This window comes from Vombatus ursinus, unplaced genomic scaffold, assembly GCF_900497805.2.
Source record: "Vombatus ursinus unplaced genomic scaffold, bare-nosed wombat genome assembly UNPS02014798.1, whole genome shotgun sequence".
Taxonomy (NCBI): domain Eukaryota; kingdom Metazoa; phylum Chordata; class Mammalia; order Diprotodontia; family Vombatidae; genus Vombatus; species Vombatus ursinus.
This window is the reverse complement of record NW_020954576.1, coordinates 78,404,376-78,420,077: the sequence shown is the minus strand read 5'-3', so window position 1 is coordinate 78,420,077 and position 15,702 is coordinate 78,404,376. Positions and strand designations below refer to the sequence as shown.

At 35.3% G+C, this 15,702-nt stretch overlaps 1 protein-coding gene across 2 annotated transcripts in view; it reads right to left on the bottom strand.

The window, feature by feature from the left end:
- The window catches only part of LOC114049604 (serine/threonine-protein kinase MRCK alpha), a 410,500-nt gene that overhangs the window by 227,597 nt on the left and 167,201 nt on the right, over positions 1-15,702 (bottom strand). For both annotated transcript variants that reach the window (XM_027870863.1, XM_027870864.1), the window contains exon 5: positions 8,374-8,522. In XM_027870863.1, coding sequence (XP_027726664.1) covers positions 8,374-8,522 — 149 coding nt within the window. The remainder of the gene's footprint in view (positions 1-8,373; positions 8,523-15,702) is intronic.

The window sequence follows — 15,702 nt, the reverse complement described above, 5'->3', positions numbered from 1 at the left end:
TCTTCTCAACTGACTTCTTCCCTTTTGTTAATATGCTAAATCTTCCCTAATTTAAAAGAAAACTTGACTGTGCTATTTTTACTATATTCAGCATACATTTGTGAATTATCACAGGCCAGTCCCCACTCCATAATTTAGAAGACTTTTTATTCCTCCACTTTTCTACCTGTTTCAGTCTTTATCTTCTTTTATGACCCAATTTAGGTGCAACTTTCTTGCTTAAACCTTTATTAGTCTTTTCTTTGTAAAAATCATTCTAACCCCTCTATGCTTCACTTGTTCTATGTGTTTATCATAATTGGTACTTAATAATAAATAAATTAAAGTTTATGGATGGAAGGTCCCATGGTCCTTTAGTTACAGCAACAAAACAGATTTGTATGTGTCATTTCCACTGATAAAAACCATATTAGTTTCTAAGGCAGAACCATTTAACAATGTCAAGGAATTCAGGTGTAAAAAAATCTCTTTTCTAGGTCTTCAGGAGCTATGAGGGCAGCACTGCAGGAGCAGCTGCCATATGATGAGTCTCTGCAGTTTTCCAGGATAATGACTATGGGCATTGGGCTGGAACACTGTTATTCCCAAAGCTCTTGGGGTCAGGGTCCTGGGATATCTATGAAGGGAAGTTTAAAGGTACATGGTAGTTGAGGTGATGATGGTGGTTTGACTTGCCTGGCACAAGCTGCGTCTGGACACCTTGCTTCTTCAGCTAGGTTGGCTTGACTTTCCTGTTGATGGCGGGAATGATTGTCCCTTTCTCCACAAGGACTAAGGTGATGATTAAGTGGGGTAAATTGGAAGCTATGATCTGGGGGCTCTTATGCTTACCTGTTTTTTTAAGACACTTGGTCAGAATTTTTTGCAGGTAGTGGTGAAAGTGGACCAAAATGATTTCTCCCCTCAGGGATGGCTGCAAGGACTGGGATGGAAACAGGGCAGGTGGTTTGTGAAGCACTACTATTTCCAAGGTTTTTGGTTTAAGAGTCCAGCACTATCTCCATTGGAACTCTAAGAGGAGGTGGTGGTTGAGGTATTTTAAAAATCTTTTCAAAACACTGTTACTGCCTTTTTATTCATGGTGTGGGCTTTCAGCCTCTACTACTTTTACCTCATAACCATTTTTAAAAATATCAATACTAACCAAACATGATGGATTGTTATCTAGGTAAAGACCTGTCCCAAGACTTAAATAACCAAAATATGCTAATTCTGAGTCAAAGTAGCTCAAAGAATAAAATAAACATTTTAACCTCAACCAAAAACTAGATAGTCTTGATAAGTAAATAAATTGCAGCAGCTTTTGAAAACTTTTTCATGCCTCTTCAAACCTCCCACAGTTACTCGCCATCCACTTCACCCTTTTAGCTGAAAGTCTTGTCTCCTATTTTATTGAAAAAATTGAGGCTCTTTTTTCCTTTTTCCTTATTTCACATTCATTAAAATGTTTTTTGCCTACATGTCCTCCTTCAGTCTTGTATCACATGAAGAAGTAGTCCTTCTTACCCAGGCAAATCTCTCTACAAGGAATTAGTGACACCATTTCATCCCATCTTCTCCAAAAGACTATCTTCTCTGTCATTTATCTTCAATAGTTACCTGTCTGGTAGTTGCTTCTCTATTGCCTACACAGTCATTTCTCCCCCATCCTTAAAAAACCCTCACTCAATTTGTCAATCCCCACAAGCTAGCATCCCATTTCTCTCCTCCTTTTTCTGGATAAAGTCCACAAGAAGGCCATATACAATTGATGTCTTCATATCCTTTCCTCTCACTCTCTTTTTAAGTCTCAGCAATATGGTGTCAGATCTCAATATTCAATCAAGACTGATCTCTCCAAAATTACTAATAATATGTTTATTGACAAGTCTAACAGCCTTTTCTCAATCCTTTTTGACTGTGCTAATCATCCTCTTCTTCTTGAAACTCTCTTCTTTCTAGTATTTTGTGATACTGCTCTTCTCCTGGATATTCTCCTGTCTGACTCTTCCCTTTCACGTCTCCTTTGCTGGACCTTCATCCAGATCATGCTTGCTAACAATGTTACAGTTTCCTCAACTGTAATATAAGGAAAATAATACCTATAGTACTTGTTTCACAGAGTTTCTGTGAGGATTAAATGAGATAACATAGACCAAGGGTTTTAAAATCCTTCAGTATCATTAAAATTTACTTAATGTCCTTTGAGAGAAAAGAATTTGAAACTGTACATCAGATAACATGTGAACTGTTAGGAAATGAAAGGCTCCTGTGCTGCAAAATTAGAAAAAAATAAGAATATTAACTATAAAAGTACTATATTTAATCTGTCAGTAACGATTAGTAAAGCTTACTATATATCTTGTTACACAAAAAATAAGGCTGCCTAACAAACAGAGCACTGTAAATCAATGTTAAATTGGTGACGAATGACAATATTTAACATATTGGATATTATCTAGTATTATATGAGAATATATATATTATATATAATTTAGAAAAATATATTAGTGCTAAAAATGTAAAAGATTTCCCTTTCAATGGGAAAGGGCAGAGAAGAAATTCTTTCCACATAACCTGGTTACTTAAATTTGTAAACATCTGATCATTTAGTAGGCTTAAAGTATGGATTCAGAGTCAAAAGAACACAGGTTCAAATCCCAGCTCTGCCTGTTATAACCTGTATGAATTTAGGCAGGTATCTTTGTCTCTCTAGGCCTCAGTTTTTTATAAAATAAAGTTAGATTAAATGACCTCTAAGATAAGGTCCCTTCCAGCTTTAAATCTATGATCCTACAAATGGCCCTTATTAATTACTGTAGTCAAGTATTTGTAGTAAAGGAGTTATATAGAAAAATGGCAATCCAAGGCAGCAAGAAATAATCTAAATGTTTTCTTTTCTTAAAGAAAGGTTGTTGTTTTGTTTTGTTTTGTTTTGTTTGGGGGAGGGTATCCATTAATCAATTACTCAACAAACTTATTAAGTACCTCTTAGACACCAGGATGCTGGGAATACAAAGACAAAAGTGAAACAATACCCCATCTCAAGGAGCTTAAATTTTATTAGGGTAAATAATATACACATATATAAATGAATACTATATGTTTATTACAGCACTTTCATATGCTATGAAAATATGCATGAATGCTATATTTAGTATAGAATAAATTAATATGATATATATATATACACACACAAAATAATTTTAGGAAGGCTCACTAACACTAATCTATTGTTCAATTAAGGCATCTCCCTACCATCAATTTAACACTTTATTTATTATAATACTCATTCAACAGCATTTTATAAAGCACCTAATATGATAAAGAATTAAATACTAAGATTATGACCCCTACCCTCAAGAAGTTTACAGTCTAGAAGGGGAGATAAGATGTGCATGAATTACTATAATACACGGTAAGTTATAAAAACAAACTCAAGCACAAAAGAAGTTGTTTCTATTCACTAGCAAGAGAGTCTTCTTGCTTTGGAGGCATAGTGTACATCAATATTAATTTTATCCAGAGAAAAGACACCAGGATCAGCAATCAAAATATTTTCTTTTTGATAATTCAGAAAATATCTTAAGGGTAAAATTTGGTTCCAAAACAACTCTTCTAAAATATGTAGGTCTTCATGTTAAAAAAAAAAAGCTTCCAAAATACTTCTATATTTATGTCCATCTAGAAACTAAACTACATGATAATCGAAAACAACATCCTAATCAGAATAAAAATAATTAGTAAGATTTTGAGATTTTAATTTTACAACTGTTTATGGCTTGCAAGCTGGTAGATTTGAACACTGTCACCGAGTTTAGTAAACATGCTAAGAAATAAGTGGTGTTGGGTGAGGGGCGTGGGTGTGTAAACTCCAAATTACAACCCACTTTACCAAAACCACTTATTTTTGGCTTGCACTTCTACCAACCAGACTTAGACGTACCAAAATGATTCTAAGTTGTTTGAAGAACAATCAGTCTACTCCAGAATTTTCCACTTCAGCAAATCAATGATTAGGAATAAAAACACATACCCTGAAGATGCAAACTGCTATTCAGCAAGCCAAATGTGGATATACAGACAATGAAGCTTGAATTTAAAAAAAAAAAAAAGTGCATCTATGACAGGGAATACATTCTAAACTGCCAGTTGATTAGGAAGGAAATTATTTTCAAACTGTCAGAATATTCTTAATGTTACTAGCATCTTCACTTCTAATATATAGGTAATGGAGGGCTGGTGCATTTGCAGCATGCCACAGATGGTGTCTCTCCATGCGGAAGACCCTAAGGAGCTTGATTACAGGACAACTTTGATGACACATAAGTGCCTTGGAAAGCCTATGGAAGACTCATGAATATGGTCTGCTAACCACATGATGAACAGGAGGCCTTTTGGCTGCAGAGTCATTCAGGAAAGGTCTGTCAGCTATAACTTTTTCCTTTTAGTTCATTTGATGACTTTATTCAGAACCTCAACCTCTATTGAGAGACAGTGCTATAAGGGGAGAAATAACAGGGCCTTTTCCTCTCTGAAGACCCAACAAAACTACATGATATGGCCCAGCAAAAGAACCTCAGTCCTTGACCTTGGCATTTTTTTTTTCTGTTCCTAATGAAATGAGTAAAGCCACCATGACCTTGAGAACGTAAAAGGTTAGGAGAGTATCTAGGCATCCTGGCATTCCACAGTCTGGGGCAGCTTATATGCCCCATAGAGCAAGGAATGGCCTTCAAAATGATATTCAAGATCCAGTCAGCAGTAGCTGAAATGAGAAGTCATCCAAAAGTTATGTCACATTTGGACATAAATTTGGATGCTTTGTAGGAAATTTCCTTATGCTAAGTTACAAGTCTTCTTCCCACCAGAGACTTAAGTAGTTTAGGAGAGAGTATGTCCCTCAAGGCACTGGGGAGAAAGTTTTTAATTGCTTTCTGTTATACCTTTGAAGCAAATATCCTTTTATAAAAGCTAAGCAATAGTAAGAGGTTAAATGCAACTGGGATATTAGCTACCAGTGGCTAATAATGGTAGGTGTGGGCAGCAGTTACCACCCAGGAGAGGCTGAAGTCATTGCCATCAATAAGACCACAAAATTCCTCTGGGTATTCAGGAATCCTGAAGGGTAGTACAGCTGGCTTGGATCTGGGAGACAGAACCAGAGCAACTTACCATCTCAAGTTCCAGCCACTGACTGGTACTCTTACTTTCTTCCATGTCTTGCTCATCTTAGTCTTCAGTGTCTTTAGCTCAAACCAATCTTCCCATTTTGAATGACCTCTCCTTCTACCCTACCAATCTAAAAATTTGTATAGTATTAATCCTTTTAATACTCTTCCCAAAAAGCCTACTTCTGCCTTACTCTGCTTCTGATATGTCATATCTCTTTAAGACATATACACATGTGCGCACATGCAAAATTTGTAAATTTTTTTCATTTGTCAATAAATCAACAAGCATTAATTAAATACCTACTACATGCCAGGAATGGTGTGCTGGGGATACAAAGACAAAAATGCAACAGTCCCAACCTTCAAGTAGTTTACTAGATATTCTAACAAGACAAGACGATCATATTATGCCAACGTACAGATAATTTAGACATAGTCCTTTACATGCCTGTCATGAGGTGGACAGTACTTTTACCCTTATTCCTCTAAAATTGTAGTTGGACATAATGCTGATCAGAGTACTGAGTCTTTCAAAGTTGTCTTCACAAAATTGTTTCTTTGTACATATTGTTCTGGTTCTATTCACAAGCAAGTCAATAAGTCAGCTGAAGATTATAGCTGATGCACAGAAGGATGTTGATGTGGATAACTGGAAGAAGAGTAGCCACTCTCTCTCTCACAGTGGAGAAGCTTACTCTCTTCAACATTCACTCATTTATCCACAGCATCCATGGTTATCATTAAACAAAGTATTAGGTGAACCTGAAAACAGCCAGAGAGGTCAGTCATGAGATTGGTGGACAAAGGTGGAGTCATCTCTGTTGTAGGGAAGGGATGATCCATAACTGACAGGAAATGAAGGAGGATAACACCAGCCAAGGAGCACATCGAACAGTCAGTGAATGAGCACTGATTAAGTATCTACATTTAATAATTTGCCAAGAATTGTGTTAAGCACTGAGGATACAAAGAAAGCTAGGCACAAACACTCCACAGTCCCTGCTCTCAAAGAGCTTGCTGTCCAATGAGGGAGACAATATGAAAACAACAATGTACAAACAAGATATACACAGGATAAAATGGGAATGGTCTCAGTGGAAAGTACCAAGATAAAAGAAGAAATGAAAAAAGCTTCTTGCAGAAAATAGGACTTCGGTTGAGACTTAAAGGAAGGTAGGAGGCATTTATGAGGTTGGAGAGATTCTGGCATGGGGAAAAGCTAGTGAAAACCTTCAGTTTGGAGACAGAATCTGTATGGGAGAAACAACAAGGGGTTCAGTGTCACTGGCTCACAGAGTATGTGAAAGAAAGTAAAGTACAAGAAGACGAGAAATGTAGAAAAGAGAGGTTACGAAATGCTTTTAAAACAAAATAGAAGATTTTGTAGTTTATTTTGGAGGTGAATGAGAGGCCCCTAGAGTTGATTGAATAGGTCAGATGTGATCAGATCTGTACTTTAGAAAGATCAATTTGTGTCTAAAGGCCTAGGGAAGATGAGATTTGAGGTAGGAAGACACCAATTAGAAGTCTCTTGCAACAGTTCAGGAGTGGGGTGATAAGGGACTATACCAAGGCAGTAGCACTGTCAGAGAAAAGAAGGGGATATATATGTATGAGCAGAAAGAATACAATGATATCAAAAGATGACAATTGTAACTTTATAGTGTCAGAAGCAAGAGCTGTCACTTGCAGACACGTGTATTCATCATGTATGGATTACCTACAAAATTCATATAAAGATACACTCTTCATACTGAGTACGCATGTATTTGTGGAAAAGCCAACACAATGATTATGGAGATAATAGCATATTATTATATTATACACATTGGCATTTAGTTAAAATACCTTTGTTATGAATTGACTGGCAAAAAGCGAAATACTGGTAGGGGGCTTGCTGAATAACAGTTTGGAGAGAATGCTAACCCAAAAAAATAACAAGAACCTGGCATAGCTAACTGGGGGAGTCTGAGGTAGGATGTCAAACATATTCTATACAAATATGACTTCTGCTTTAATTTGCCTTGGTAATAAGAAGAAATATATGGTTGAATTCTTCTTGTGGTATGTCAAATGAGTTGTTAGGCAGAAATCACTGAGGAAGGAGGTCAGAGAAGTTTATTTGAGGTATAGGCATTTTCTATGAGCATGGTTCTATTGAAAGTATCCATTTTCTCCCACTGGAAAGTTGTTTAGAATATAGAAATAAAGAGGAGACTTGAACCCAGGTCTTCTTGACTCAGAGGCCAACTATCCACTATACCTTGTTTTCAGAGTTGTATTTATGTTTATCAGAAGAAAAAAAAAGTATCCATTGCTTCCTCTATGACCAAGAACCTGAGCATTTATCAGTGTCATGGAATCTGTAGTCAATGTCTTTCCTTAAGAAATAAGAAACAAGGTTGAAATAATTTTACCATTTCTGTAAGCCTCTTGTTCAATTATTTTGCAATGTTTTACTTCAAAGACATTCTATATCTGACCAGAAGCTCAAGAATTCTATAAACAGTTACAGACCAATTTCAAGCGTCTGTCCCAATATTGAAAAATAATTGTTTTTTGAAATTTTATGTTCTAACATTTCAATGCTATATATATTTTAATTATTTGAGTGAAATATTTTTTAAGCTACAAATTTCATAAACCAGTAACCTAATGCATTCAAGAAATGGATAGTGCTCATTACATGGAATAACACTTGCTGAGAGTATTTATACAACTTTTCATATTTATACTACAGAACAGGCAAGCATTAATTTTTTAAACATTCATAGACTTTCAGAATCCAGGTGTAAAAAATGAGTGAGAGGTACTATTTAATATAATGACCCTAAAACTTGGGCAAATGTCCAAAAATAGATATAAGCAAATTTGTTACCAATCCTAAACACAATTTTTTCAGATGTTTTTTCCTATTAAAAATATTAACTGAAATAAGTCAACTTAGGAAGTTTTAAGAGTCTAAAATTTACAAATTTTCTCTAATTTATAGTCAATAGTAGACAAATGAAACTGAAGTTACCTAAATCTAAAATAACTCTTTCTGCTAACAATATTAGTATATGATCTTAGCCCACAGATTTGGGAGTTTGTTGAGAACTGATCTCTATTTCCACAAGGATGGTGAAGAATGATCTTTGGCCCTAACACATGAATATTATATAAATATAATACATTATCTTAAAGAAATTTCCCGATCTTCAGGGCTATTTTTCCTTACCTGTGCACATAATGTAGCTGATGCACTGAATCAATGGCTATGACCATCTCAGCCAAGTAAAATCGAGCCATATCCTCAGGCAGTCTATCTTCAAACTTGCTGAGCAGAGTAAGCAAATCCCCACCAACATAGTAATCCATAACCAGGTACTGTGAAGGGAAATATAACATTTATTCAGAAAGAAAAATTGAATACATTCCCAAGGTCAAATGCCAAGGGAATTCTTATGAATCCATTTTTTAAAAAGGAACTGTATAGAAAGATCTACAAGTGTAACCAAACCTTTATGAATATGAAGATCCTTCATATTAAAAACTGCCATTACAAATCCTCCACAGGCAATATTTGATCTATTCATATCCAATGATTAAGAAAATACTTACGATACTACTTCAATAGGCCTGTAATCTTACTAATACAGAGCAATATGCCCAAACACAGGTCACAAACCAGTCTTGACTTCTCAACCTGTGTGGCTCCTAGTGATTGATTTTCCTGCAGCTACTCCAAAGATATGTTGAAAATGTTCTTCTGGACCTTTTTCACATTCCATTGGAACCAGTACTGCTCTCAGGCTGTCCATCTATTAGCCATACTTACTATATAACCAAACCATATTTTTTCTCAAATTCTTATATACCACCTCTCGTAAGACATCTACATATAAGTACAGATAACATATATGCCAAGCAAGTACAAGTTAACGTCAGAGGAAGGCAGCAGCATTTAGGAAGAGATAACAGGATCACCAAGCAGTCATATCTGAGCTGAGTTCTGAAGAAAGCTCAAGCTTCTAAGAGGCAGATGATATAAGGAGAGAGTATAATCCAGGCATGGTGGATGGTCCTACCATGCCATAGGGGAGAGATGAAAAGTTCAGAAGACAAAGAAAGAAGGCCAATTTGTCTAGACTGCATATTTATTGAGGGAATAATGGACGATAAGTGTGGAAAAGTGTGTTAGAGCAAGGTTGTAAAGAGATTTAATTGCCCAAGGAAGGAGACTGTAGTTGATCTTGGAGGCAACAGGAGACAAGATTTTACTGAACAGAGAAGTGACATAGGAAAAATCAATACATTAGGATAGTTTGGCATCTAAGGCAGAAATATAATAGCTGAGTGAGAAGAAGCAATTGAACCAGACTTCTCCCTATTCCTTCTCCATGACGATCTAGAAAACAGATTGGTCCAAATTCTGATCTGGAAAGCCAAGAAAAAGTCAAGTGAGGCATCTTTCCAGACCACCGAAGATTAGGGATACAGAAAGAGAGGTTTGCAGACAGTAGGGAAAAAGACTGACCAGCAACACATAAGGAGATGGTGGAGAGCTCTCAGGGACAGAAAGAAGGCTAACCCAGGGCACCATGGCAGGAAGAGATCCCAGGACATCCCTGAATTAACAATGCATACAGAAATGGAAGCCATCTGGCAGTTCTATAGCCAATTATTCAGTTTCGTGTCACAGATCCAGGGAAGAAAGGAGTGGTCTAAAGTGTGGGGCAAATTAGAAAATTTAGCAGAAAATATTCTTGAAGGAAAAGGATAAAGAATTATAACCAAGAATAACACACCCAGCAAAAGTAAGTATAATCCTACAGTGAAAAAAATGGACTTTTTTAAAAATAGAAGACTTCCAAGCAAGCATTAATAATGAAAAGATCAGAGCTAGGAAGAAAATTTGACATGCAAAGGTGTCAAAAGAAGCATTATAAAAGCTAAATATCAGCAAGAAATCATAATGGACTAAAAAAGGTTAAGGTGTTTGCCTTCATAAATGGGGAGATGATACATGAAACATGTCAGAACTTTATTATCAAAGATCTCCTAAATAGACAGAGAGAATAAGTATGATCTTATGCATGGATGATCTCAAAAGAAGAATGGAGAAGAAAAATGCACTGGGAGAGGGAGAAAGGGAAAGGAAGAATGGGGAAAATTACTTCACATAAATAGAGTTTTGCAAAAGTAAAAATAGACCTAATTAAGATAAACAGGGAAACTATGCTTTGATAAAATGTTTCATAGACAATGAATATCAATACTGAACATATATGAATCAAATTGCATAGCATCTACATTCTCCCAGGAAAAGTTAAAAGAGTTTAAGAAGGTCATAGATAGCAAAAATATAATAGTAGGAGACTTCAATTTATCCCCTCTCAGACCAGTACAAACCTAACCATAAAATAAACAAAAAAGATAAGGAGATCAATAGAATTTTAGAAGTTAGATGTAATAGAGCTAGGGAATACTGAATGGAGGAAAAAAAGAGTATACCTGTTTGTAGCTGTGTAAGACAACTTCATAAAAACTTCACAAATTCAGAAAAGCAGAAATTTTAATAAGTATTTTACAAACTGTAATGCAATAAAAATTATATTCAATAAGGGGTCTTTTAAGCACACATTAAATATTCATTAGAAACTAAATAAATTAATCCTAAAGGTTGGGTGGGTCAATCATAAATCAATAATTTCATTAAAGATAATAACAACAATGAGGCAACATACCAAAATGTGTGGGATGTAGCCAAAGTAAAACTTAGAAGAAAATTTCTATCTCTGAATACTAACATCAATAAGAGAGAAAGAACAGATTAACAGGCATTTTACAAAAAAACAAACAAGCAAAAACAAAAACAAAACAAAACCTAGAACACCAACAAATTAAAAACCTCTAATACCATACCACACAGAAATACTAAATTGTTAAAAAAAAAAAAAAAATAAGGCAGAAAAGCTTTTAGCTCACTTGATGTTTGAAAAAAAGAAAAACCATATCAAAAATGAAAAAAGTGAATTTCCAGTCAATGAAGAAATAAGAACAATTGTTAGGAGCTATTTAACCCAACTACATGCCAATAAAGCTGATGGTCTAAATGAATGAGTATTTACAAAAATATAAATTGCCTAGATTAACTGAATGGAAATAGAATAGGCCCTATCTTACAAAAAGAAACTGAGCCATAAATAAACAAAAACCTAAAATAACCCTAAATGAACAAGCCATAAATGAACTCCCAAAGAAAAAAATCACAGGACAAGATGGATTTACACTTAATAAAAATGAATTCTAATACTATAAGTTGTTTTTAAAAAATAGTAAAGTAGGGTCCTTCTCAATTTCTTCTATGACACAGATATGGTCTTCATACCAAAACCAGCAAGAGTCATAAAAGAGAAAGAATACAATTCCGATGATAATATTGATGCAAAATTTTTAAATAAAATATTAGCAAGAAGATTATAGCAATATATCACAAAGATCATACATTATAATCAGGCTGTATTTATATCAGGAATGAAGGACTAGTTCAACATTACAACATAACTGACCTCATTAATAACAAAAACAACAAAAATCATATGATTATAACAACAGATACAGAAAAGGCTCTTATCAAAATACAACCACCATTCTTGTTTTAAAAAGAAGTTGAAAACTATAGTAATAAATGGAGCTTTCCTTAAAACAATAAGTAGTATTGATGAGATGTGGAAGAAGAATAAAAAAGATTGACAATGTATCAGACATATGAAGTAAGGCAGAGTGAAGGGTCAAAGATACATTTGAGATGGCAAAACTGAACAGATAGTGGTGTCTCGCAGAAACAGAATTATGAGAGAGGGGTAGGCTTGGGAGGGCATGGTGCTAATGAGTTTTCTTCGAAATGCTGATTTTAATTTGACTGCTGAAAACGCCCAATAAAAGATGGTGATAAATAGTTCAAGGATTCATCTTTATATAAATCAAAATTAAACCCTGAAGAGCTGACGATAGAGAACAAAGAAATAAAAGGTCTAGAACAGAGTGTTGGCATATACTTAGTGGATAGGAAAAGAATGATGATACAGCAAAGGAAATAGAAAAGGAGCAGTCAAACAGAAGAATCAAGCTTAGCAACTGACAAAGTCAAAGATAGTAGTCCTTAGGAAATTAGGTGAAATGAGGAATGCTAACTGACTGCAAGGAAAAATGGTTATCTCTATTTTACAAGAAAGAAGGGGCGGATTCCTGAACCTATAAATTGAGAAGAAATGTCTACAAAAATTCTGGAATTATCAATTTGTGAAAAGAACATGGTAACAACAAGGTTAAGAATAAGTTATACTGCTAGGGGGTAACTGGGAGCCAATTTCCCCACCTACCCCTAAAGAATATCTTACAAACTTGAAACTCAGGATTCTCCCTCACCATTCTCTTTGACTCTCAAAAGCTTTTTTTGAGTGAAAGAGGGGTGGGGTAATGGCAGAGCCTAGGCTGGGAAACAGCCAACTGGATGAAGATCAAGGGGAGAGACAGCAACTTTTTCATGTCTTGGTGTACAGTCTGGTTATCATCCTTCTTTATCTAATCTTGGAGCCTATCTTGATTCCTTGAATTGTTGCCAAGTTTTCATTTTTTCTCGTTGGTTTTACATCAACGTGGGTGTTGTGGAACACATGCCCAAGGACCCAAAAGCTACGCAGATATGAAACAAAAATGCCCTAGATCCATTTTTTTTCTCTCTAGCTACTTCTCTATGGCAGCATTTCCCAAGACTGGGTCTCTATTTTGAGCATAAATGGAGGGTAAGTTTGGGTGCTGACAGAAACCTCCTCCAAACCAACAACCAAAAAACAAACAACCAAAAAACCAATCTGATTATCAGTCACACTCTTAACCAAATTTCAAGACCAGTTTTCACATGAGGGAGGGGAGGAAACCTTGGGACACAACAGAGACTTTAGGGTTAATCCTCCTCACCTCCAGGCTATATTATCTATTGCTTCTTAAGGTTGAGTGGGCAGCAGTAAAAACATTCCTGCCATCTAATCCAAGCCCATCTGCCATTACCATTAGGGGTTTGAAGACACTGACCTCCCATAGAACATACATAAGCAATAATGAAAGATGACTGTGCTGAAAGACATTCCTAAGACTCTATTGGGGGGCACTGGGGGGGGTGGCATTTGCTCCCTTACTGCTGTGATTGTGGTTATAAAAAGACAGGGAGAGGGGCAGAGCCTAAGAACATTATATTGCCTCTACTGAGACTTCAAGTGTCCTGTGATAAGTGACCATGGTTCTCTGGCCCACTGGTATACCAGTCTTTCATCAGAAGTCCTATACCCTCGAGAACCCTTCGCTCATAGCCATTAATTTTTACTCAGCTATACATATATCATATATCCTGGCCCCTCTATCCAGCCTTCATAGGTTCCCAGCAAAAGCACGTTCCCTTAGAAAACTGTCACCCATTCACCTCAGTCAGATATGAAAAGGACCTTGTGCCAGCCTAAATTATCTACATGTACTACTGTGCTAAAATTATAACAATTACAAAATTTAAACATGAAAACAGAAATTTTTAAATTTAATTTTAAATTTCTGTGTAAAGATGCTACACAGCTAATTTGGAGAGGGGAGAGAATTGAAGCAGAGATACCAATTAGGAAACTACGGCAAAAGTCCTGGTGAGAGATAATGAAGGCATCTATTAAAATGATAGCTGTGTGAATAGAGAAAAAAAGCACAAAGCTGAGAGATAAAGGTAGAACCAATAAGATTAGATAACTGATTAGACATGTGAGGGATAGTATTGCTTAGGCCTGCATATGAGAAACCTGCAAACCTAAGATTCCAATTGATTCTGTAAAGTAAGAAAACCTTAGTAACAGAAATGATACCAGACATTTTCAAAACAAAAGACAAAACAAATTTCTCTAAGTAATTATATCTAAAATATGAAGTAGTATGTTCAAGAAAAATACCTAAAGTTTTTAAAACAAATGTTGATTAATATCTTTAAATTTTTATATCACTAGAATTTCCCCCATATCCCACATATTACAAATAATATTTTTAAAAGAAAAAGAATAGAAAGAAAAATCATCAAAACCAATAAATACATTGAAAAAAATCTTCAAACAGGTACAGCGTACAATACTTATTAGGTATATATCAATGTACCAATTTAGTAGATTTAGTTTTTTAGTAGATTCTGAGTTTGTTGAGGGCAGGGATTGTCTTTTGTCTCTTTTTGCATCTAAAGTACTTAGCACAGGGTCTGGCACATAGTTGGCACTTAATAAATGCTTACTGAGTATCAAGACTCGTGAACGTGAACCTCCCATCTCAAAAGAAGAGTAGGGAGGAATGTCTTCTTCTATCTCTTCTTTAGAGCCATGCTTGTTATAATTTTATAACACTTTTGATTGCTTTGTGGTTATTCTTTATACTTACATTGTTATAGTCAATTTGTATGTTGTTTTTGGGGTTCTATTTCACTTTGCATCAGATCAAGTAAATTATTCTATGCTTTTTCTTAATTCTTCATATTTGACAATTCTTATAGCAAAGCAATATGCCCTTACATTCATGGACCATAAATTGTTTATACACTCCCCAATCAACAGACACAGACTATTTTTAATTCTTTTATCCGCAAAAGTTACCATAAATATTTCATGTATATGAGGATTTTTTTTTTACTATAAATTATGTCCTTGGGCATAAGTTCAGTAGTGGAATCTCTGGGTCAAGGGATAGGGATATTCTAGTCCAGCAGATATTATTGGTGGTGATGAGGAAGGCGGTCCCTTTCTTGACAATGGTTTCTCTCCTCAATGACAGCTATGGGAACTGGACTGGAAGAAGTAGTCGGGGGTGGGGGGGAACTGCTATTCCTTTCTCGTCTTATTGCTACATCTACCTTTTCTAAAATTATATCTAATAATTATGAGGAGAGAAGACATCCTTGCTTTACTCTTGAATTTATTTAGGAAAGCTTCTAGTATATGGCCATTGCTTGCTTTTAGCTCCTAACCAATAGGACTTCTGGCATAAATAAGTGTTGCTCTTTGTGAAAGACTTTTTCCACAACTACTTTGATAATAATATAGTTGTGGAGGGATTTTTATTAAGTATGTTGCTTGCTTTTCTAAAGCTGATCCATCTATACATCCCTGATAGTAATCCAACTTGGTCATAATGAATGATTTCTTGGATAAATTGCTGTAATCTATTTAACAGGATTTTATTTGAAATATGAGAATCAACAGTCATTAATGATATTGGTCTATAATTTTTCTGTGCTTTATCCTTCCTTGGTTTAGGTACCAGGACAAAAGTTGTCTCACAACAGGAATTTGATAAAGCACTTTCCTTCTCAATTTTGAGAATTTGTGTAGCACTTGGTGCTAACAACTCTTTAAAAGTTTGACAGAATTCTCCTGTGACCCAAAGAGGACCAAAAGTATTTTTTCTTTGGTAGCTTCTTTATGGCTATTTCTATTTCTTTATCTAAAATTGGATTATTTAAGATCATTATTCACTCTTCTGTTAGTTT